This window comes from Equus asinus, chromosome 4 (genome assembly GCF_041296235.1).
Source record: "Equus asinus isolate D_3611 breed Donkey chromosome 4, EquAss-T2T_v2, whole genome shotgun sequence".
Classification (NCBI taxonomy): Eukaryota; Metazoa; Chordata; class Mammalia; order Perissodactyla; family Equidae; genus Equus; species Equus asinus.
The window spans coordinates 50,998,331-51,024,401 of NC_091793.1; the positions used below are offsets into that span (position 1 = coordinate 50,998,331).

A 26,071-nucleotide genomic window follows, 5' to 3' on the forward strand; every position below is an offset into this window, starting at 1 on the left:
TTAACTCTTCAGCTAAAATTAAAGAACTTTTTCGGTAGCAATGAGATCAGGCCTATTATTTGTGGAGATATTATCTATAAAACCATAAGTTTGATTTTATGATTTTAAATTTTAACTAAAATAAGTTCATAACTCTCTCTAGTTAAAATAAATGTTGTTAGGATTTCTGGAAAAAATTACCTATCTGCTGTGTACACATAAATTCCAGTAAGTGTAAACTATATTTTCTTCACTAGATGGTAAGAATTCTGAATTTTCTTGGAATTAAATGTTTTGCTTAATTAAATCTGGTTATTAAGCATAATAATAATTTAATAAAAGACTACTATGTGCTGTGAGTATAGAAGTATGCAACTAAAAGTGTACAGTTGTAGAATGATGGTTAAGAAACAGAGGAAATCACATTTGATTTGAGCAGTAGAATGAGAACATTTCAGCTAGATCTTGAAGAATAAGTAGGTAGTATTTCAACTAACAGAGAAGGAATGATTGTACAGTTTGTTGAAAGGGAGAGAAGAGAAACAATGTAAGCAAAATAGGGATAATGTGGAGTATTTTATAGGAAAAATGAGTTACCTAGTTGATTGATTTATAGGGTACAGATGCAATGTAAAACAGGAAAAGTAGAGCCAAATTATGGAATGTTTTCGTTTCTGTGGTAACATTTTTAGAATTTGATAGATAGTAGAGAATCATAGAAGGTGTTGAACAAGGCCATGAGAGAATTATTCTTTGTAGAATATTATTCTGATAGCAGTGTACAGGGATGTTTGAAGGTGAGAGGCTGATTGAGAGAAGATTTACTAGAAAAGTCATTGAAGTTGCCCAGGATGGTAAGCATATAAACTTAGAGATGTGGCAGTGGCCTTATAAAAGAGAGGAGGAGATTTAGAGACTTGGCACCCAATTTATAGATGGAGGAAGAGGACAGAGAAGATGTCTAACATGACTGAAGTTTCAGACACAGGAGATTGAAGAGATTATTGGTGCCATTAACAGAAATAGGGAACTGAGAAAGAATTAGTTTGGAAATAAAGGTATTCGATTTTAGGCATGTTGAGTTCCAGGTTCCAATTATAATTTTAGATAGTGCCTTCTACAGGTAAATAGAAATTCAGCCCTGTGAATTTAGGAGTCATTGTGAGCTGGAGAATAACAGATTTCAGAATAAACTGAATACTGTTAATATTTAGCCTGAGGAGATAGAGAAGACCCTACTCCCAACCCTCAGGAGAAGAAAGTAGAAAGAGAACATGGGAGATCTGAGAATAGACTCTTGGAGTGCTTATGTTGCCGAGCTATGAGAAGGAAAGCCACTAACAACAACAAAAAGACCAAGAAAGAGGGTGGTGAGAAGAGTAGGAATGTCTAAATAATGTCCTGTTACAAAAGCCAAAGAAAAGAGTTTCAGGGAGTAGGTATAATTGAGTATTTCAGAGAGGTTCATTTACACGCCAAGTAAAATTGAAAGGTGCTTTTAAACACGTAAACCAGTACTTAAATCCAAATTCATGTTAGGCAGAGTGGAGGTATGTTGCTCGTTACAGTGCAACAAATGTCCCTTTGGAAATTGATAATACTGCCTCATTTTTCTCAACTCTAAAATAACAGTAATAATAGTATTTCATTAGGTGCTTGTAAAGAATAAATGAGATAACCCATGTGAAGCACCTAGAGTGTGACATGAGTAAACACTTGGTAAATGTTCGCTTCTGCTGCAATATTCAGTAATTGTTATCTGCTATTTGACTGTTTTATCATGGAGAAACATCATTTATTTCTGCTTTGGGGGATATTCTAGGGCTGGGATTGGCAAACCGTGGTGTCTGGCCCAAAGCTGGCCTTCTACCTGTTTTTGTACAGCCCACAAGTTAGAATGGTTTTAATATTTTTAAACGGTTAGGGGAAAAAATGGAAAGGAAAAGAATATTTTGTGACACAAATTCAAATTTCAGTGTCCCTAAATAAAGTTTTGTTGGAACATAGCCATGTTCATTCATTTAGGTATTACTGTGGCTGCTTTTGTGCTACAGCAGTGTAGATAAGTAGTTACAAGAGAGACTCTATAGTCTGCAAAGCGTAAAACTTACAATCTGGCCCTTTACAGAAAAACTTTGCCAACCCCTGTTCTAGAGTACTGTGACTTTAAACTCAGAAATCAATAAACAGTCATCTCAATGCCTATCATATTGCATAAAATATTACAGAGGTGTTCCTGAAATTTTCTGTCAGTGGAGTTAGTGTTTTACTAATTTTTTTTCACAGTGCCACTGACCAAAAGAAATACCTCTTTGTTTCATTTATTATTCATTATTAGGTGCAAATAAGTTAATAATGGCAGTTTGTGCAGTGTCCAACAGATGTCACTGTGCGTCTCTCAGAACTTTAAAATATCCCACAACACCCCTGACAATTTGTTCTGACCCCCTGGAATGCCTCAGTGCACAGTGGGAACTGGGGAATGCTGTCTATCATGTCTTTGTTTTCGACTCTGTTGATAGGAATTAATTACTAGAAGTACCAGAGGTATCTTATAACCATTTTGTCCATGAAGTAGCTCTCCAACATCATGAGTACTTTAAACTGCTCATTACAACAAACTTTGGCAGTAAATATGAAAGAAAGGATTTTTTTAAATTACCCATATCCTATGCTCAAAGCAACTAATTAGTTGCTATATTTGTCTGTGTATATTTAAGTATTGTTTAATATTTAAACTCTGTAAGTGACGTTGATGAAGTGAGCTAAAGATAACAGATGTTTCGTTTTTAGGGCTGTTGGAAAGCCCTGAAAATTAAATAAATATTTGCACCAAAAAAAAATAGTTTTTAGTTGAAATGTTTAGATTAATGTTTGGTGGAAATATCAAACAGTAAATTTAAGGCTATAAAATTAAAAATATTACTGAATTAAATACTATAATTAGAAAATATATAGTATTCTTTCTTTATTGATTATGCTGGATTTAAAAATTTCTACCCCAAGTATATAAATGAGTAAAAACAAAATTAAAGTGCAGTAGTTTGTTCATTCACATATTGTAATATTATCTGCTGTATGTGCCTTTAACTGCTTTAGAAGATTCTCTGCTAGATTCGTTCAGATTATCTCAGGCTAAAACTGAAACTTGTTCACAGTGACTTTTAAAGTTTGGATTATTACCCAGTTATTGGGTTTCAATTTATTATAAAATCCTTTTAAAAAGAAAAAAGTGTGTTTTGCTCATAACCTCCTTTTCTGTTTTCATGCTTTCAGTCTTTCTCTCTTTACCTGTCTTATTTTAATTGGCTTTAGTCTGATTTCATTGCTCCTATCATGCCTGTGGTGGAATCAGTAGATCCTGCATCATGGAGGCAGGGCTTGCGCAAAACTGGCATTGTTCTTGTGCCCAATAAGGGTGAAAAATCTATGGTGAGGCATTTCTATGTGCAAGGATTTATATTAGGTTACAACATAACAAGTTTAATATGAAGATTGGTTCCAAAGATGCATGATTTTAAGTCCTTATGCTGTGCTCATTTTTGTTCTCTATATTTGCATCATAATTTTTCTGTGTGATATAAAGTGTGGAGTGTGTTTTCTTAAATCTAACTTCTACAGAGATAGTTGATTCCTTTTTCAGTTTTAGATCTTTACATTTTTGACTAAGACATTAACCTACTTAGTAAAAGTATTTCTCTTGAAACTATTAACTATGAGTTTAGACATGTTATCTAAAAGTTGTTTCCGGCTTAAGGACTGATCCGTCTTGATAATTCTTTTTTTCTTTTCCTTAAAAATAAAATAAAATAAAAACAGTTTCCAACCTCAGCTACAAAAGTTTCTCCCAAAGAAGAAGAGAGAAAAGACGAGTCTCCTGCATCTTGGAGGTTAGGACTTAGAAAGACAGGCAGTTACGGTGCACTTGCAGAAATCACAGCGTCTAAAGAGGCTCAGAAAGAAAAAGACACTGCAGGTGTTATGCGTTCAGCTTCAAGTCCCAGACTTTCCTCCTCTTTGGATAATAAAGAAAAGGTAATCTATTTCTCAATCTGGTTTCTTTAAAAACTCTAATAATTTGTTTCTCAGGAACATCAAATCCAATGGGTTTTCTACTATGTATCATTAGATCTATGTATCAGCTTAATTCACCCGACTTAATGAATTATTCACTAATACAAATCTACCTACTGTAAACAAATATCTAGATAGAATTATACGTATTGGAAAATCAGATGTATTCGCTCAAGACATAAATCATGAGATTATACTCAATTAAAGGAATCTTTTATCCTAGTTGAAATTTACAATAAAATATATAAGAAACAAGTTTATTTTATTTATTAAGAAAGTTTTTTGACATTTAGGAACACATTTATTCTAGAATGAGAGTATACTCATAGGTTGCATTTATTCGGTATCTGCAGTTTCTTTACCTGCTTTTTCATCTGATGCATCACGAGCAACTTCGTCTTAATGAGTGGTTTTAATAACTATATTTTGAAAGGTAGTATTAAATTGCATCAAATAGAATGCACACAGTTCATGCAATGCTATTTTATATAGTTGCATTTCAGTGCTTGGACTTTTTTTCCTCTGCAATTTTCTTCCTTTATTTAAGAGTGTTTCCTTGTATCAGAAATTCATTTCCTTTGGTCAGAAAGGGAATTTCTCATCAAGTAATTTTAATATTTTTTATTTTGTATAAATTTATTGCCCAATTGTTTTCCAAGTACTTGATGCCAATATAGCAGGCAATATAGTGGGAATGTATCAGATGCCATGCCACAACAGTCTCAGCCAGATTTAGATAAATATAATTTAAATAATTTATGTTTTGAATATTTTAATGTTATATTTTAAAGCATAGAATGTCAAGGTAGTAAATAGTTTGTATAACATAAATGTTGGGACTTATATGTGAGACCTTATTTCTCTAGAAGAAATGAGGATATTTTACCTTATGGTACTATATTACTTTAAGTAATCTATTATAGAAGTTTTAGAAAAAGTCATTGAAATGTGGGAGAATTTTTCTTCCTTTCTTCTGTTAAATATTATCTAATTCTAGATTAAAGGACAAAGAAAAGAAAATTAGTTTGAACAGGCTATCCTTTAGTGCTTATGGTACTTGTCTGTTAAAGATATCAATTTCAGAGTTTAGCTAGGAACTGTGGAAATACTATAAAGTAAACTGTGATGGGTGTGTAATTACAAATCGTTGAATACTCTTTGCTTAATACTTCCACAGCTCCTATAATCATCACACAGATTGATTTTTAGTCTTTTTTTTCCTGTTGTGTAGGAGAAAGATAGTAAGGGAACTAGGCTTGCGTATGTTGCACCTACGATACCCAGACGACTAGCCAGTACATCTGACATCGAAGAGAAAGAAAACAGGTAAATTCATTATGATTTGCTTTTATGTTCTTACTGTAAAATCTTTACTATCTAGCATGAGAATTCAAACATGAGCATTGTAATTGTGTGGGATATGGATCGCGGGAAGAGACAAAGGGTATTCCTGATAGAGGGAACTCCAAATGCGTGGTCCTGAGGAGGTGCAGGCTTGGTATGTTCATGAAATAGAAAAAAAGAAAAAGGCATTGTGGTCAGAAGACAGTGAGGGGATGATGGTGGCAGATGAAGTCACAAACTAGTACATGCTCTCTAAATGTTTGGAACGTATAGAAAAGGAGAAAGAAGAGGGAAGAAAAAGTCCTTAATCACTGTCAACATTTTAGTTTGTTTCTTACTAATTTTCAGCACATGGTGTGTGAGAACTTTTTAATATAGTTATAGTCATGGTATAATAATCCAGTTTTCTGTCTTGACTTATTTTTCACCTAACATCTCATATGTAGTCTTAGATGTTAATATATGTTTTCCATAAACATTGTTTTTCATTAATATATAATGATCCATAGAATAGATCTGCTGAGGTTAAAGTAACCATTTACCCTCCCCGAACTGTGAACATTTAAGTTGTCTAATATTTGTGATCATAAATAAAACTTCTGTGAACATCTCAATTTTCTCCCCATAATTAAGATTATACCTTAGGGATAGAATCTTAGAACTGGAATTACTTTCACTTCTTAATAAATATTCCAAAGTGTTTTCCCAAGGGATTTTACTAATTTCTGCTTCTACCAATGTTTATTAATATACCGTTTTCTTAACCCTATTTTAAAATTACCTACCAGAAATCTGAAGCATATTCTTTTCACAGAGACTCTTCAAGTTTGCGAATAAGTAGTTCGTATACAAGAAGAAAATGGGAAGATGATCTCAAAAAAAATAGCTCAATTAATGAAGGATCAACTTATCATAAAAGGTAATAATGTAATTCTTAACTTTTCTGTATTCTTTTATAAAAATATGAGGCAATTTGGAGCCCTCAATTTAATATCATATAAGAAAATACATCCTTTTATTAAATATATCTTTTGTTGTTTAAAGCTTCATCTAAGACATAGAACATCTATTTAAATATGGGTGCAAATTTGCTCCTACTTATGCCTTTCTATTACACTATCTATGTAATTAAATTTGATATTTTATGAAGTATCTTTTAGATTGTAGCGTATTAAAGAAGAACTCATATAATTGCTGAGAGCAGTTGAACTAGATCAGTGTCTTAATTGATCTGGTCATCGTTTGGTGACCTAGAAAGTTTCCACCTGTCTGAGACCTCAGAGCTATGGAAATACCTTGAATTAGAATGTTGGTAATAGCACATGGGAGAGGGAAAAAAACCTATAAATTGTTTCTCTGCTAAAGGCAACCAAAAAGAAGAGAAAAAGATGAACAAGTATAATGTAAGTATGGGTCACTCCTAGGAATGTGACTCATTGCTGAAACAGTTTTCTTCAAAAATATCAGTCTTAACTTTCCCTGAGTAAAGCCAAAGCAAAGTGTTTTCCTCAGACCCAGGCTGGCGTGACAGTTCCAGAAATGTGAAAGATCAGATCAGATCATCATTCATTCTCGTTGAGTGAGGAGGGGAGGCAATAAAGTGATACACTACCAAATTAGTGAAATCATCTAGACTCTAGCAAGTTGTAGATGCAACTCTTGGTGCTGGAGCCGGTGGTATATTTAGGAACACAATTTTTTAGATTTTTCCTACCCTTGTGAATCTGTGTAATGTATAGACTTTAACTATAGAGTACACATACGAACACATCCTATATAGATATGACTCTTTCCTTTAGTTGCTCCTTCGGTAGAAGACATAATGATTTGATTAGTTCTAGTGTTCCAAGCACCACATCAACACCAACAGTTACCTCTGCAGCTGGGCTTCAGAAAAGCCTGCTTTCCAGCACAAGCACTACTACAAAGATTACAACGGGTTCTTCCTCAGCAGGCACACAAAGCAGGTGAGTCACAGATACATTTTGTGTTCAGGCCTACTGTGTGCTTATGTATGTGCATGCATTTTTGTTTAGAAGATTGTGGGGCTCTGGATTTTTTCATTTACCTTGTTAAAATTATCTGCAAGCAAAAATTGGTTCCCAAAAGAGGCAATTATGCATGTCTGGGGAAAATGTTAAGTTCCTGAATTATGAACTTTCCTTGAATTAGGTTGCTTAAAATATAAATTTGTCTCTGACAGCTCTGGGTGAGCTTTTTTGTTCATAGCTGAAAGATGTCTTTGTGTTTTTAAAAAATCCATCCCTGTAGTCACATGTTTTCAGCTGCTAGAAAGTGCTTTCATTGTTTAGCTGTTTTCCTTTTCTCTTTTTGTGTTGCTGCTTATGATACAATAGTACCTCAAATCGTTTGTGGGCTGAGGATAGTGCTGAAAAAGAAAAGGACAGTGTTCCTACGGCAGTGACCATTCCTGTTGCTCCAACTGTTGTAAATGCTGCAGCCTCTACCACAACCCTGACTACAACTACTGCTGGCACTGTCTCCTCCACATCAGAGGTCAGGGAGAGACGCAGGTGTGTAAAGCCCAAATAGGACTGCTGATGTATCTTGCCCAGTGATGAAAGTTGTTTGTTTTGTTTTGTTTTCTTACTCTTAGGAAGTTGATGACCATCTCTCCAGTAGGTTAATAAATGGAGTAACCTATATCAGCTCAGAACTATGTAAATTGATATAATTAGCAATTACTGGCTTTAAGGCTTGATAACCCACCTCTGACAGAATTGATGTTTCTGTTAAAAGGCAGTGAGCCAGACAGTTGTCTTGTTACTTAGCCATCTTAGTTTTTTTATAGTTGTTTTAATTCAAAACTTTTTGTGATGGATACCTAAACACACACAATCACACTCATGGAAAAGTAGGTGTAACTGACAAAAACAGGTTTTTTCATTCTTCTCATTGTTCCCATCCATTATTAAGAAATGGATTGTAAACTGTTTTTGTTATTATTTTTGAGAATTTCATTTTAAGATTCTCTTGCTAAAGAATGGCTTCTTGTACATATGTGTAAGACAAATAATTTTAAATACGTTAAATACATTCACTTAGTTTTAATTCTGGTACATAGAAGGCACTCTTTGGTTAAATTTCTTAAAGGGTCTATGAGTTTTATTTTGTGCATATTTATAAGCATTGCTCATTTCTTCCTGCTGCTGCCAATTGGTATGGAATCATAGATCTGGAAAGGAACTTATCTTTTGTGATATCTTGCTTTACAGAAGAAAACTGAGACCCAGAGATACAGACTTTTCCACTTTATATGGTTAATTAGTGTGAAAGCTAAGGCTAGGCCCGAGATTACAGGCAAATCAGTCCAGTGTTCTTTCTGCTGTATCATGTATAGTCCCTAGCTTTGAATTTTGTTTTCCTCTCAAAAAAGAGGAAAATCTTAGGAAACTAAATGTAACCTTTTTTATATTTTATTCTTGCAAAATTAAATTAGCTATAAACTGATAATTTCCTTACTAAAATACAAACCGGATTAACTTTGTTTTATTTCTGACACATAGTCTTTCTTTATTTTTTATGTTATTGGAGAGAGTTGAGTTTCAGCTTTTAAAATTAATTCTGAAAGACATTAAAGATTGAGAATTAAATATTTAGAGATATTGTCAGGACAAAGCAGATTCTAATAGTATAAGAAACAAAATGTGCCTGTTGACATTTTTCCTGGTCTATATTACAGAAATTTTGTTTGTCTTAACCTTGTTTCAATGATGTTTGCAATAATATTAATTAATGTTTGTGTTTTGTTTTATGTCAAATAATTGCTTGCAATTTTGAATACATTGTTGGCCTCTTGTTTGTCTTGTAATTAAAGTTCATTAGTGGTTTTGAAATGTATATGGTTGAAAATCTGCCCCCAAAAATGTATATATGATGATTTAAAAGTATATTATGACTGAAAAAGATGACAGTACATTTGTGCCATTTTAGGTACCCTTACATATGTACTTTTGGATATTATGTAAAGTTACCATACACGCTATAAATTCCACGGTCTTCTTAAATTTTTCTTTCTATTGATCAGGATTGGATGAGGATTTCTTGTTTTTGTTTGTTAAGATTTCCAATGGATTAATTTAGGGGATATCTGAGGGGTGGTAGGGAGGAGAAAAACTAGCTTTAAATAGATGGAACATGATAGCAGATTCTTTCATTGTTTAAGTATTTCTCATTCTCCATAGTCTTTTCAAACTGCAAAACCTTACCTTACTAATAACTTCATATTTGTAGCATAAATTCACATAGAACTGTTACTTTAGTATAACCAGTCTCTTCCACCACTTTCCCTTGGCTCAGCCAGCTCCCATTTGTCCATTTATTTATCTTGCCTCTGGAAGGAAAAAAGTAAGTGAGAAACAGCGATTGGTATTCAGCTTTTTAGAAATGTAATTTGGTTGACTAACCAAAATATAAATAGTATAAATAAATATAAATATTTCAGCCAATAAATGTCAGTGAAATAAAAAATATATAGAATAATTGCATTTATTGAAAAAAATCCCTAATTTAAAAGTAAAACTATTGGGTTACTCAGAAAATAGTAAGCAATCTAAGACTACTAAAGAGTACAATTACATGTTCTATCTAGTTATAAGAAAGAGATCTGGTATGATAGTATAATATAGTAATGATTAAGGCCACAATGGAGTTTGACTGGTATAGTTTACCATCTTTTTGATCATCACCTGTTTAGAATTAAACACACATAAAATGTATTAATTATTTTTCTTCTCTACATCCTATTCTTAGAGGTCTGCTGGTCTCTATTTCACCCCAAGGGAAGACAAAGGAACTGAATATCAGATGGAAACTATCAAATATAGGAAATATATTGTGTATTACAAATTGATAGGCTAGATTTTTGTGCTAATTTGGGGCGAATCTTGTATGGAAAATTTAAATGAGCAGATTTTACAAGTCTGTGAACAAGTAATTTTTATCCATCTAAGCTGCAAATGTTAAATCAGATATGATAAATAGATTTATTAACTTTGATGGCAACTTGAAACTGTGTTGAAAAAGAATCTAGGCTCCTGGGAAGATAGTGTGATGGTTGATTAGTGCTATTTGCCGTGTGTGTAAAAGGGCAAAGTGCCAATGTTCTAAACTAAATATGAAAACTTTGTATGTGTATAGTAAAAGTCAGAATTCAATAGTCCATGTTCATGCTTCCTTTCAGAGCAGCTCCTGGAATGCTGAAGTGATATATCTGGGCTGCTGTAAACTTTTTTTATTTAACCAGATTTTCTATCACAGTTAGATTTCTTCTTTTACCTTTTTTCTTCTCATCTGGTGGAAATCCAAAAAGCAATAAATTGCATAGGGCCAGTAGGTACATAAATAAGTGTTAAATGAATGGAGGAAAAAAGTAGCCAGTGGACCATATTTTCCAAGCTGATGTTTCACAGAGCACTTTTCCACATTTAATAGGTGTACCGCAAAAGAAAATAAAAAGTGTTTTCTACTTAAATGATCTTAGGAAATGCTGAGTTAAACACACTTAAACAGATTTCTTCTCTCAGCACTTCTCCAACCTTTTAGTATGTTGTGATTTTCCTGGAGAATGTTAGAATGTATAGCATTTTCAAAATTTATATAACCAATTTCTACAACAAAGCTTCTCATATTTCAGATATAATATTTCTTTTTTTTTTTTATTAATGTTATGATAGATTACAACCTTGTGAGATTTCAGTTGTACATTTTTGTTAGTCATGTTGTGGGTACACCACTTCCCCCTTTGTGCCCTCCCCCCACCCCCCTTTTCCCTGGTAACCACCGATCAGATCTCCTTATCAATATACTAACTTCCACCTATGAGTGGAGTCATATAGAGTTCGTCTTTCTCTGACTGGCTTATTTCGCTTAACATAATACTCTCGAGGTCCATCCACGTTGCTGTGAATGGGCCAATTTTGTCTTTTTTTATGGCTGAGTAGTATTCCATTGTGTATATATACCACATCTTCTTTATGCAGTCATCAGTTTCTGGGCATGTAGGTTGGTTCCACATCTTGGCTATTGTAAATAATGCTGCAATGAACATAGGGGTGCAATGGACTCTTGAGATTTCTGATTTCAGGTTCTTACGATAGATACCCAGTAATGGGATGGCTGGGTCATAGGGTATTTCTATTTTTAACTTTTTGAGAAATCTCCATACTGTTTTCCATAGTGGCTGTACCAGTTTGCATTCCCACCAACAGTGTATGAGGGTTCCTTTTTCTCCACAACCTCTCCAACATTTGTCACTCTTGGTTTTGGATGTTTTTGCCAATCTAACGGGTGTAAGGTGATATCTTAGTGTAGTTTTGATTTGCATTTCCCTGATGATTAGCAATGATGAACATCTTTTCATGTGTCTATTGGCCATATTCATATCTTCTTTTGAGAAATGTCTGTTCATGTCCTCTGCCCATTTTTTGATCGGGTTGTTTGTTTTTTTGTTGTTAAGCAGTGTGAGTTCTTTGTATATTATGGAGATTAACCCTTTGTCGGATAAGTGGCTTGTAAATATTTTTTCCCAATTAGTGAGCTGTTTTTTTGTTTCAATCCTGTTTTCCCTTGCCTTGAAGAAGCTCTTTAGTCTGATGAAGTCCCATTTGTTTATTCTTTCTACTGTTTCCCTCAACTGAGGAGTTATAGTGTCCGAAAAGATTCTTTTGAAACTGATGTCAAAGAGTGTACTGCCTATATTCTCTTCCAAAAGAGTTATTGTCTCAGGCCTAATCTTTAGGTCTTTGATCCATTTTGAGTTTATTTTGGTGTGTGGTGAAAAAGAATGGTCAATTTTCAATCTTTTGCATGTGGCTGTCCAGTTTTCCCAGCACCATTTGTTGAAGAGACTTTCTTTTCTCCATTGTAGGCCCTCTGCTCCTTTGTCGAAGATTAGCTGTCCATAGATGTGTGGCTTTATCTCTGGGCTTTCAATTCTGTTCCATTGATCTGTGGACCTGTTTTTGTACCAGTACCATGCTGTTTTGATCACTGTAGCTTTGTAGTATGTTTTGAAATTGGGGATTGTGATTCCGCCGGCTTTGTTTTTCTTGCTCAGGATTGCTTTAGCAATTCGCAGTCTTTTGTTGCCCCATATGAATTTTAGGATTGTTTGTTCAATTTCTCTGAAGAATGTTCTTGGGATTCTGATTGGGATAGCATTGAATTTGTAGATTGCTTTAGGTAGTATGGACATTTTAACTATGTTTATTCTTCCAATCCATGTGCATGGAATGTCTTTCCATCTCTTTATGTCATCGTCAATTTCTTTCAAGAAAGTCTTGTAGTTTTCATTGTATAGATCCTTCACTTCCTTGGTTAAGTTTATCCCAAGGTATTTTATTCTTTTCGTTGCGATTGTGAATGGGATTGAGTTCTTGAGTTCTTTTTCTGTTAGTTCATTGTTAGTGTATAGAAATGCTACTGATTTATGTACGTTAATTTTATACCCCAGATATAATATTTCTTAATCTCTAATAAGTTTATTCTCTTTCTCTTTTTATTTTTTTATTTTTTAAATTTTATTTGTTTTATTTTTCTTTTTAAGATTTTATTTTTTCCTTTTTCTCCCCAAAGCCCCCTGGTACATAGTTGTATATTCTTAGTTGTGGGTCCTTGTAGTTGTGGCATGTGGGATGCCGCGTCAGCATGGCCTGATGAGCGGTGCCATGTCTGTGCCCAGGATTCGAACTGGCGAAACCCTGGTCCACCGCAGCGGAGCACGCGGACTTAACCACTCAGCCATGGGGCCAGCCCCTCTTTCTCTTTTTGAATTACTTATCCCAGAAAAATCATTAGAGTTGTTATAAAAATAGGAAGTACCTGTTATATCTAAATAAAAACCTTAAAACTCATGACAGTAGATATATAGACAGAATGAAAATTATAAAACTACAGGAGAAAGAGAAATGTCAAGCTTTGTGTAGCTCGAGTATCGTGGAAGAGGGCAGGTATCCTACCAGTGGCGTTCATCTCTGGATCTATGCGTTGGTACAGATGGAGCCATATGTAGCAGAATCTCAACTAAGAGAAAGTCAAACAAAGGAAATGGCTGATAACCAAAATGTTTAGTGAATTTTTTCCTTGCCTTCCACATTTAGGAGAACAAATTAAGGTAACAGGAAACAAACAATTATAAATTTAATTTTAAAAACATTTAAAACTTAGTTTATAAACTTAAATCAGTACTGATATTTTAGTAGAAACAAAATTTGGTAACATAGAGCTCTTCAATGAAATGCTTCAATTTGATGAAGTGTGCCTTATTGATAAGATAAATGTAGTGCTATATGATAGCAAAAAAACATAGTCTTTCAGGATATCCTAGAAACCTAGAGATGAAAACATGATAGAGAACATACAGATAAAGAGAAAAAAGGAAGTTATATCATCATAATATAGTGCCATAAGTTGTTCAACCAAATGGAGAAAACAGGTGATATTTTCTCAAATTGGATGATAAAAACAACCTAAGTCAAAATATAGTAATGGTGGGATTTTCATCTTTCTAAGTTTATTGGATGTCTCATTCAAGTAAAAACACCCTCTTGAGAATTTCTTGAGTTCTCTCGTTTACAGTTTATCTGTAAGAAGAGAAACGGGAAGAACCAGCCCTCTAGAACTAACTGTAATCAATGAGTAACGGTTAATTTGATGAAATTGAGGCAACTAGGATCTTGGGTGAGAAACAACCTTATCATCTTAGGGTTAATTATCCAAGGAGTTGAATCCTGGGAAATAATGAATCACCTATTGTAGTTTTAGAGAGACAGATTTCAAAGAATTCAAGAGTGTGGAGGAAAGAAATATGAATTCCTATGTAACAAAAGGAATGAGGGCTCTCTAAAAAGAATTCTGAAGAAAACATAAATGATTCTAAGGAGTTTGAAGATGTGTTGAACTCTCTGAACTTAGAGCACATTCAAAAAAAACTAGAAGAGGGTCTGGCCGAGTGGCGTAGTGGTTAAGTACATGCACTCTGCTTTGGCAGCCCAGGGTTCGCAGGTTTGGATACTGGGTGCTGACCTAGCATCATTTGTCAAGCCACACTGTGGCAGCATCCCACATAAGACAAAGGAGGATTGGCATAGATGTTAGCTCAGCGCCAGTCTTCCTCACAAAAAGACAAAAACAAAAAACCCTAAAAGATAAGGCACAAAACCAAGAATAAATTCTGAAGTTTGTTAAGAATATATGAATAGTGTCACAGAGGTTAAAGAGCAGAATGAATTACAAATTGAGAAGAATACTAAAGCTAACAAAAGAGTCTTTTTAAAAAGTAACATCTGGAGCTGGGGGCAAGTGGTATAATCTTGATAAACAACACGGAAAATAGAAGTACTCGACTTCTGAGTGTTCTCTGAGAAATGTAAGCTAGATGGTCATGTAACTAGATGTTAATGATTGAACTTCCCAAGTAATAGTGATCATTGGGGGAAGTTTTCTTGTTATGTTGCAGGCTCTGTCTTATCTCTGCTTGTTCGACTCCTTAATTAATTAACTCTTGGCATAGGTTGCATGCTTTTATAATTGTGCATATCCTGTGATAGGATGTTTACCAAAAACATCACTAATAAATGCACATGACAAGACTACAGGGAGTGTTACTTACTCACTGGTCATCCCATATCCTGAATGTTGCATGCAGTCCTAACCATTGTACCATAAGAAGAGACTGACAGTGTAGAGTTAGCCAGATAACTTCATATGTCACCTAGGATAGTGTTGCAAGGAATCAAAAGAGGGACTAAAAGGAATGACATTACGTGGTTTTTAAAAAAAAGAAAAAAAAACTGGTTAGGAAGAACTTGAAAACTATGATATGTTAATATGATTATTTTCAATCTAAAAAATTATCGCATGGCATTGTTGAATTTCAGAGTGGGTATAACTATTTTCTGAAGACATCTTTTTAAACCCATTAAGATGCTAAACTTGTATGTTTCATTCGCACACATTTTTATATCTCCAACTAACGATTTTTATTTATTACTGTAGATCATACCTCACTCCTGTTAGAGATGAAGAGTCTGAATCCCAAAGAAAAGCAAGATCTAGACAAGCAAGGCAGTCGAGAAGATCAACACAGGTAATAAAGTGTATAATATATAAACTTCCAAATAAATTGCCTTTGCCTTTTTTACTTTCCTGTGAGAATATTGATGTCAGTATATGATGTGAGTAAATCTTAAAAGATAAAAGTTGCTTTAGTGGCCCTCCCTTTGCCTTTGTGTATGCTTATACTGTTAATATTACAATCTATCTAATTAGCGTATGCTTTTGTATCTCTTTGAGTATTTATTTTTTTATTCCTAACATGGTGTCTAGCACAGAGTATTTGATAAGCGTAAAAAGAATTCTGTGAATGTTTGGAGTTGTGGGGGAATAGGTCTGTTTTATTAGCTGTATCAAGCAGCTAATGTGCAAGTATGAGAAAAATGTCACTCGGGCTAGTTCTTACCTCCTTATCTCCTCCTTGCCATTCTAATTATGTCTCTTATATCCTTTTGTGTCTTTCCTTTCCTACAGTTGAGGAGTTCCAAAATCCAGATTCAACTGTTAGATCCTTACCGTTACTCACATTTCAAACTGAAGTCTTTGCTAGGATCTTAACATATTTTTTCTTTGTACTTTTATTTCTTGAAATCCAACCTGTTGTTCAAAACTTAACCTTCAAAAATTTTTTCTTTACTGAAATCTTTTGTGTGCATATACATATATAAAAACATAAATACATATAAATTTAATATACAGTCATGCATCACTTAAAGACGGGAATACGCTCTGAGAAATGCATTGTTAGGTGATTTTGTCACTGTGTGAGCATCATAGAGTGTACTTACACGAACTTAAATAGTATAGCCTCCTACAGACCTAGGCTATGTAGTACTAATCTTATAGGATCACTGTCATATATGCAGTCCTTAGTTGACTGAAACATCGTTATGCAGCACATGCCTGTATAAACAATGTAATATATTGGCTTTTCCTCCTTTCTCTGAACTTCTTGGGAATTTTATATTCATATGGTATTTCTGTCATCTCCTGTGCTATTTTGTTAATTTCTTGAATAGAAGGACAGTTTCTTACACATATTTTATGTTTTTCTCAGTACATATTATTGTGCTTGCTCATGATGATTCTTCATAGAGTGACTGACTTGCTAAGTAGAAATTCTGTTTCAATTTGGAAACCAATTCCAAACATGCATATTTGACTTTTAATACATTCATATTTAATTTATCTACTTACATTCCTTTGAAATAAGCTTTAATGCCTCTCATAATTAAATTTATCTTTTTTGTGTGCAGGGGGTGACATTGACTGATCTTCAGGAAGCTGAAAAAACAATAGGAAGAAGTCGTTCTACCCGAACCAGAGAACAAGAAAATGAAGAAAAAGAAAAAGAGGAAAAAGAAAAACAGGATAAAGAGAAGCAAGAAGAAAAGAAGGAGTCAGAAACATCTAGAGAAGATGAATATAAGCAAAAGTACTCCAGAACGTATGATGAGGTAACAGTATACCAACAACACAACTAGGTCAAATATGACAAATAGTTCTTATGATTCTCAGTATACAAGAGATTGATATACTAACAACTGTATACAGAATACTCAAAAGGATTTTAACTGGAAATCTGAATTATTTTGACATGATTAGAACATTACTTTTCCTTTGGGATGAATTTAAGTGTTCTGTATGTTTTTAACTCTTTTAATATTTCATGTGACTTTTAATTTTAATGTTTCACAGACTTACCAGCGTTACAGACCAGCATCAACTTCAAGTTCAACTACTCCATCCTCTTCACTTTCTACCATGAGCAGTTCACTCCATGCTTCAAGTCAACTAAACAGGCCAAATAGTCTTGTAGGTATAACATCTGCTTACTCCAGAGGATTAACAAAAGAAAACGAAAGAGGTGAGCAGACCAAATTTTGAAAACACTTTGTTTCCTTCAAATAATCCTTTGAATTGGTTTTTCATGATAAATAGTTCAACAGAAAAGAAACAACATCCTAAACTGGGACTCATTCTACCTAAACAAAAAGAATATTAGGGTTGTGAATGAGAAAAGTAGAAAATTAAAAAAAGAAAATTATATGGTTTGTCGTTGTTAGGTATGTCTTTATAACCTAAGACTTCACAAAAATCTTGATGTCCACCAGCAGCAACGTCAATATAAAAGAACTAGTGGGTGACTGTTTCTAGGAGCAGTGATCATATCTTTTAAATGTTTTTTCTGAAATTGTTTTCTAATAAAATCACTTAACACTTGTAATGTCCTTGCTAAAACAAAATTGTTTTTATGCTTGTTTCTTGAGAAATAGATTTCTTTTTCAGCTATATAGTGTATTGATGCTTACTGTTAACATTTACTGTTATTTCAAATAAACTTGCTATTTGAAGTCCTAATTTGAATTAGAGATGGGTACTAAATAAAATTATTCCTAATTTGTAAGCATTTTATATTTTAAAAGCAAAATCTCATATTATTAGTCATGGTAATATTAGTAATCCTGTAGGGATAAACTTAAGAAAATTAAGTTTTTTCCAATTTCCAGCTGGCTTTTTTGTTGTTGGTAGTCAGAGAGATGTTTCAGTTCTTTAAACCACTAAGTGTTAGGCCCACATAATATTTGTAAAAATTTTGGGCCAAAAAATTAGAGATATTTGCATGGAAGTTCAGATTTCCATCATCTATTGAAAAGTTGGAAGATTTGGCAACATTGGGTCTAATTCTCACCTGTCAACAATTGACTGGAGCCAAACAGTAGCAACCTCCCACTCCCTTGGAATGGTGCCCTCCTGGCCCATTGTACCCATTTATATCACCTGCATGGCCACTGTAGGCTTGGAGTTTGAGATCTTTGCTCTAAACTGATTTCCAGAAACAACTTTAAGAATCCCTCTTAATACTATAATTTTGGGATTTCTTTTGCCGTGACTCTTTGCTAATGACACAAGGAGCCTTATAAAAATCATTTTTAGCATTACTTTCTTCCATATATGTCTACTTTTTAAGTTATATTCAAAGCCCTTTATATTCCTCTAGTGTGCCATTCCGGACACGTTTTGATTGTGGTAGGAAGGAACAAATTTTAAGACTAACACTTTTTTATGTTGATTTTTTTGTTTAATTTTATTCAAGTCATAATAGTTTTTAACTGTGAAATTTCAGTTGTACATTATTTGTGTCACCGTATATATGTGCCCCTTTGCCACTTATGCCCACCTCCCCAACCCCCATCCCTCTGGTAACCACTAATCTGTTCTCTTTGTCCGTGTGTTTGTTTATCTTGCACCTATGTGGGAAATCCTGTGGTGATTGTCTTTCTCTGTCTGGCTTGTTTTGCTTAACATAATTCCCTCAAGGTCCATCTACCTTGTTGCAAATGGGACAATTTTGTCTTTTTTTATGGCTGAGTAGTATTTCATTCATCAGTTGATGGGCACTTGGGTTGCTTCCATGTCTTAGCTATTGTGAATAATGCTACAACAAATACAGAGGGGGATAAGTCTCTTTGAATTGTTGATTTCAAGTTCTTTGGATAAATACCCAGTAGTAGGATAGCTGGGTTGTATGGTATTGGCTATTTTTAATTTTTTGAGAAATCTCCTTACTATTTTCCATAGTGGCTGCACTAGTTGTATTCCCACCATCAATGCATAAGGATTCCCTTTTCTTCACATCCTCTTCAATACTTGTTGTTTTTTATCTTGGTAATTATAGTCATTCTAACAGGTGTAACATGATACCTCATTGTAGTTTTGATTTGCATTTCCCTAATGATTAGTGATGTTGAACATCTTTCCTTGTACCTGTTGGCCATCTGTATATCTTCTTTGGAAAAATGTCTGTTCCTATCCTCTGCCCATTTTTTGATCTGGTTGAGTTTTTGTTGTTGGGTTGTATGAGTTCTTTATATATTTTGGAGATTAACCCTTGTCGGAAAGTTGATGTACAAATATTTTCTCCCAGTTGGTGGGTTGTCTTTTCATTTTGTTCTTGATTTCCTTTGCCTTGCAGAAGCTCTTTATTCTGATGAAGTCCCGTTTGTTTACTTTTTCTCTTGTTTCCCTTGCCCCAGTAGACAAGGTATTCAAAAAGATGCTTCTAAGACTGACGTCAAAGAGTGTACTACCTATATTTGCTTCTAGGAGTTTTATGGTTTTTCATCTAACCTTCAAGTCTTTAATCCATTTTGAGTTAATTTTGGGGTGTGGCAAAAGATAATGGTCTACTTTCATTCTTCTAGTTTTCCCAACATCATTTATTGAAGAGACTTTTCTCTCTCTATCGTATGTTCTTTTCTCCTTCATTGAAGATTAGCTGTCCATAGATGTGTGGTTTTATTTCAGAGCTTTCAGTTCTGTTTCATTGATCTGTGTGTCTGTTTTTGTACGAGTACCATGCTGTTTTGGTTACTACAGCTTTGTAGTATATTTTGAAGTCAAGGATGGTGATGCCTCCAACTTTCTTCTTTTTTCTCAGGATTGCTTTAACTATTGGGGTTCTTTTGTTGCCCCATATGAATTTTAGGATTCTCTGTTCTATTTCTGTGAAGACTGTCATTGGGATTTTGATTGGGATTGCATTGAATCTGTAGATTCCCTTAGGTAATATGGACATTTTAACTATGTTTATTCTTCCATGTACATGGAATATCTTTCATTTCTTTATGTCATCATCAATTTCTTTCACTAATTTCTTATAGTTTTCAGCGTATAGATCTTTCACCTCCTTGGTTAAATTTATTCCTAGGTATTTTATTCTTTTTGTTGCGATTGTAAACGGGATTATATTCTTCAGTTCTTTTTCTGTTAGTTCGTTATTAGAGTATAGAAATGCAACTGAGTTTTTTAAGTTCGTTTTGTACCCTGCAGCTTTGCTGTAGTTGTTGATTATTCTAATACTTTTCTGGTGGGTTTTTTAGAGTTTTCTATATATAAAATCATGTCATCTGCAAACAGCAAGACTTTCACCTCTTCATTGCCAATTTGGATACCTTTTGTTTCTTTTTCTTGCCTAATTGCTCTGGCCAAAACCTCCACTACTATGTTGAATAAGAGTGGTGAGAGTGGGCACCCTGTCTTGTTCCTGTTCTCAGAAGGATGGATTTCAGTTTTTCCCCATTGAGTATGATGTTGGCTGTGGGTTTGTCATATATTGCCTTTTTATGTTGAGATATTTTCATTGTATACCCATTTTATTGAGACTTTTTGTGATAAATGGATGTTGGATCTTGTCAAATGCTTTGTCGGCATCTATTGATATTGTTGTGTGGTTTTTACTGCTCATTTTGTTAATGTGTTTTATCACATTGATTGATTTGTGAATGTTGAACCATCAGTGGGTGTCAGTATAAATCCCACTTGATCATGGTGTATGATCCTATTAATGTATTGCTATATTCAGTTTGCCAATATTTTGTTGATGATTTTTGCATCTTTGTTCATCAGTGATATTGATCTGTAATTTTCCTTCTTTGTGTTGTCCTTCTGTGGCTTTAGCCTCATAGAATATGTTATGAAGTGTTTGGTCTTCTTCATTTTTTGGAATAATTTGATAAGGATAAGGTATAAAATCTTCTTTGAATGCTTGGTAGAATTCTCCAGGAAGGCCTTCTGGTGCTGAACTTTTATTTTTTGGGAGGTTTTTGATTACTGTTTCAATCTCTTTACTTATGATAAATTTATTCAGATTTTCTTATTTCTTCTTGATTCAGTTTTGGGAGGTTGTATGAGTCTAAGAATTTATCCATTTCTTCTAGATTGTCCAATCTGTTGGCATATAGTTTTTCATAGTATTCTGTCATAATCTTTTGTATTTCTGTGGTATCCATTGTAATTTCTCCTCTTTCATTTGTAATTTCATTTATTTGAGGATTCTCTCTTTTTTGGTTAGTGAGTCTGGGTAAGGGTTTGTCAATATTGTTAATCTTTTCAAAGAACCAGCTTTTAGTTTCATTGATCTTTTCTACTGTTTTTTGGTTTTAATTTCATTTATTTACACTTTAATTTTTATTTCCCTCCTTCTGCTGACTTTGTGCTTTCTTTGTTCTTCTTTTTCTAATTCTGTGAGGTATACTTTAAGATTGCTTTTTTGAGAGTTTTCTTTTTTGTTAAGGTTGACCTGAATAGCTATGAATTTCCCTCTTAGGACCGCTTTTCCTGCATCCTATATGAGTTGGTATGACATATCTCTAGATATTTTCTGATTTCTTCTTTTACATCTTCAATGATCCATTGGTTGTTCAGTAGCATGTTGTTTACTCTCCACATACTTTCACTTTCCCAGCTTTTTTCTTGTGTTTGATTTCCAGTTTCATAGCATTATGGTCAGAAAAGATGCTTGATATGATTTCAATCTTCTTAAATTTATTCGGGTGTGCCTTGTTTCCCAGCATATGATCTGTCTTTGAGAATGTTCCATGTGCTCTTGAGAAGAATGCATATTCAGTTGATTTTGGTTGGAGTGTTCTATATATATATATCTATGACGTCCATTTTTCTTTCAATTTTACTGTTTCTTTGTTGGTTTTCTGTCTGGATGATATATCCATTGATGTAAGTGGAGGTTGAGATCCCCTACTATTACTGTGTTGCTGTTAATATCTCTTTTTAGGTCTGTTAATAGTTGCTTTATATACTTTGGTGCCCCTTGTTCAGTGCATATATATTTATAACTGTTATGTGTTCTTTTTGGAATTTCCCTTTTATCATTATGTACTGCCCCTCTTTGTCTCTCATTGCATTTTTTATCTTTAAGTCTACTTTGCCTGATATAAGTATGGCTATACCAGTTTTCTTTTGTTTGCCATTAGCTTGAAGTATCATCTTCCATCCCTTCACTCTGATCCTGTGTTTGTCTTTAAAGCTGGGATGTGTTTTCTGGAGGCAACATATTGTTAGGTGCTGTTTTTTAATCCATCCAGCCACTCTGTGTCTTTTGACTAGAGAATTCAATCCATTTACTTTTAGAGTGAGTATTGATACATGAGGGCTTCATACTGACATTTTACCATGTTTTCCCGTTGTTCTCTATTTCCCTTATCTCTCGTCCTGTGTGTTTCAGTCTGCCAATTCAATTTGCTGGTTCCTTGTGATGATTTTCTCGGTTTTCTCTTTATTTATCATTTGTGGCTCTGTTCTGATTTTTTGTTTAGTGGTTCCCATGAGGTTTGTATAAAAAATTTTGTAGATGAGACAGTCCGTTTTCTGATAGCCTCTTATCTCCTTGGTCTAAGTAGTTTCCATCTCTTTCTTCATCCCCATCAAAGTTATTGTCATCACAACTCATTCCATTTTGTGTTAAGAGTTTGTGGTTAAAATGAAATGATTATATTATATTTGATGTTTTTCTTCCCTTTATCTTTAATGTTATAATTACATTTGCTAACCTGTTATGATAGCTGCAGCTTTCTGATTTTGTCTGACTATTTTTCTTCTGGCTCAAGGCTTTGTAAACTCTTTATTTTTTTTCAGGTATGAGGGCCTTCTTGATTATCTCTTGTAGGGAGGGTCTTGTGGTGATGAACTCCCTTAGGTTTTGTTTATCTGAGAAAGTTTTTTATTTCTCCATGATATCCGAAGGATATTTTCAGTTGACAGAGTATTGTTGGCTGAAAGTTTTTGTCTTTTAGAGTTTTGAATATGTCATTCCACTCTCTCCTGCCCTGTAAGGTTTCTGCTGAGAAATTTACTGAAAGGCTGATAGGGGTTCCTTTGTAATTTATTTTCTTTTGCCTTACTGCCCTTAATATTTTTTCTTTGTTGTTTTTTGCCAGTTTTGCTAATATATGCCTTGGATAAGTTCCTTTTACATTGATGTAATTAAGAGTTCTTTTAGCTTCTAATACTTGTAATTCCAGCCCCTTCCCCAGGTTTGGGAAGTTCTCTGCTGTTATTTCTTTGAAGAAGCTCTGTGCTCTTTTCTCTCTCTCTTCACCCTTTTGAATATCTATAATCTTTATGTTGCATTTCCTAATTGATTTGGATATTTCTCAGAGAATTTCTCATTTCTTTTTAGTCTTAGCTCTCTCTCCTTCTCCTCCATGTGAAGCATTTCTATATTTCTGTCCCCTAAGTTGGTAATTCTGTCCTGCATAATATCAGCTGTGTTATTTAAGGAATACAGATTTTTTTTTTAATTTCTTTCATTGTATTTTCATCTCCAACATTCCTGATTGGTATTTTGGGTTTTTTTGAGTTTCAGTGTCTTTTGTGAAGAATTCCCTCTGTTCATTAATTTTATTCCTCATTTCATGGAACTGTCTTTCTGAGTTTTGTTGTAACTCATTGAGTTTCTTTATGATAGCTGTTTTGAATTCTGTGTCGTTTAGATTGTAAATTTCTGTGCCTTCAGGAATGATTTCTGGGTTTTTTGTAATTTTCCTTCTCATTCTGGACTGTTAATATGCTTACTCATACTATTTGATGGGGTGGATTTGTGCCTTTGCACAGTGATAGTGTCTGGTTCCAGATTCCACCTACCACCACTGGGGCAGGGCAGGAACTGTGTATTCTAGGCCCACTCTGGTCCCTGCTGGCAGCTGTGCCTGTTCTTTGGAAGCTATGCTGACCGGGCCCGTCTGCATTTGTATGCTTGCTGCCACTGCTTCACAAACATATTCACAGGCACTCAGTGGGGCTCTGTTGCTCTTCCAACTGGGCAGTCTGGTACCCGAGATGATTGGAGGGCCTCTTTTGTTTGGCATGTGTGATCCTGGGAGTGCTCCCAGTCTGCACTTGCTCTCTGCCCTCTTGAGATGCTTGACTTGGTGAAGACACCCCTGCAATTGCTTAGCCTCCTTGGTGTGGAGCTTTCCCATGGGCTGGGAGGCAACTCCAAGAGCAAAGTCGTTCTCACGAAGGGCAGCGCTCTCTCCCCTCTCCTCTCAGAGCTGCATGGTCTCGCACCCTATGCCTTGCCATTGGGGGATGGAGAGGAGATCCCCTTACCTCCTTCCACTGCCTCTTGGGCATCCAGCACCTCTACCTTCAGACGTATGGCTGCATGGATCTCTCAGACCTCTACTTTGTTGTGTGAATCTCCTCTGTTGGTTTTGAATGTCCTTTTCACTGTATCTTAGGGGGAGAGGCTAAGGCATCACTCCACCATGATGCTAACATCACTTTCTCCATGTTGGTTTGTTTTTAGTATAAGATAAATATTTTTTCCAGAAAAAAAAAGCCTTGCTCTTAGATAATATCTAGTGGGAATGAAATGAATACTATATTTATTCTACTGCTAAATGAGGACTGAGAATAGTAGAAGCAGATAATTTGTATGATGCCTACTAGCTAGCTGTTCCATCATTATAAACTGTTTGGTTTTGGAGCCAGCCCGGTGGCGTAGTGGTTAAGTTCGTGCCCTCTGCTTCGTTGGCCTGGGCTTCACAGGTTTGGATCCCAGGTGTGGACCTTCACACCGCTTAGCAAGCCATGCTGTGGCGGCATCCCACGTACGAAATAGAGGAAGGTTGGCACAGATATTAGCTCAGCAACAATCTTCCTCAAGCAAAGAGAGGAAGATTGGCAGCAGATGTTATCTCAGGGCTGGTCTTCCTCACACACACACAAAAACAACCTGTTTGGGTTTTTTCTTTGAGCCTCAACTTTGGGTATGGTAACTGTCTCCCTATCAGAGCCCCATTCTTTTCATAGGAGTCAGTTATTTTCTGTGCAGCAGATACTATCTTTTGAGTGAAATTTTTGGTTTAGGCAATAGGAGAATGAAGTAATTAAAATTTGTTTTTGTCTTGATCCTCAAGTACATATCTAATGGGAGATATAGATACATATTTAAACCAAGTGTTATATGAGCACTGAGAGGAGCAAAAATTAATTGTGATTGGAGAATTTTAGAAGACTCCATAAAGGAGATTGACTTAGAATTGTTTTTACATTTACATTGCCAAATACTGTCAAGATACATCGCCATCATATGGTTCATTGTAATCCTTAACAGAGGGAGAAAAGAAAGAAGAGGAAAAAGAAGGAGAGGATAAATCACAGCCTAAATCAATCCGAGAACGACGGCGACCAAGAGAGAAAAGAAGATCTACAGGAGTTTCGTTTTGGACACAAGATGTGAGAACCTATTAAAATATAACTACTTGATAGTATGCTTAATCTTTCTAAAAGTCCACACTAATAATTTCTTATATGCCTCAGATTATATATTTAGATCATCACTGTGTGTTTTGAGCTGAGTTATTAAATCAGAAAAGTTCTTCTTCATCAGCATAGTTAATGACTACTTAGATTTTTGGTATTACTTAAAAGTAGGAGTTCTGTCCAAGTTTTGGAATAAAAATAATAATGACTGCAGCTCGGCATGCATATAGCACTTATTGTATAATGGCTAAATTGCTCCTTTATCTTAGAGATTCTTGAAAGAAAGATGCTACACATTTAATCCCATTTTCATCAGTATGATTATAAGATATGCATAATAATTATTTCTGAGTGATGCTGGATAGAAGCAGTGCTTTACTTATCAAATTATAATAATTAATCCTATAAAATTTAATTTTCTTTCCTGATCACTGAGTATATGCCTCACATTGGTACTCATATGCAGGAGAAAGAAGAGCTGTGGGGTAGCACTGTTATTGTGAAATTTGTAGTGTTTCACTATAACATATAA

The 26,071-nt window shown here is 34.6% G+C and overlaps 1 protein-coding gene across 17 annotated transcripts in view; it reads left to right on the top strand.

Moving 5' to 3' along the window:
• Positions 1-26,071, top strand: part of PPP1R12A (protein phosphatase 1 regulatory subunit 12A) — a 152,494-nt gene that overhangs the window by 103,593 nt on the left and 22,830 nt on the right. For 5 of the 17 annotated variants that reach the window (XM_070507253.1, XM_070507249.1, XM_070507251.1 and 2 more), the window contains exons 10-19: positions 3,295-3,411; positions 3,799-4,014; positions 5,285-5,379; positions 6,212-6,316; positions 7,197-7,364; positions 7,755-7,931; positions 15,415-15,505; positions 16,728-16,928; positions 17,170-17,338; positions 25,391-25,512. In XM_070507253.1, the coding sequence (XP_070363354.1) occupies positions 3,295-3,411; positions 3,799-4,014; positions 5,285-5,379; positions 6,212-6,316; positions 7,197-7,364; positions 7,755-7,931; positions 15,415-15,505; positions 16,728-16,928; positions 17,170-17,338; positions 25,391-25,512 (1,461 nt within the window). The remainder of the gene's footprint in view (positions 1-3,294; positions 3,412-3,798; positions 4,015-5,284; positions 5,380-6,211; positions 6,317-7,196; positions 7,365-7,754; positions 7,932-15,414; positions 15,506-16,727; positions 16,929-17,169; positions 17,339-25,390; positions 25,513-26,071) is intronic. The other 12 variants (XM_044747374.2, XM_070507252.1, XM_044747367.2 and 9 more) reach the window with 9 other exon arrangements.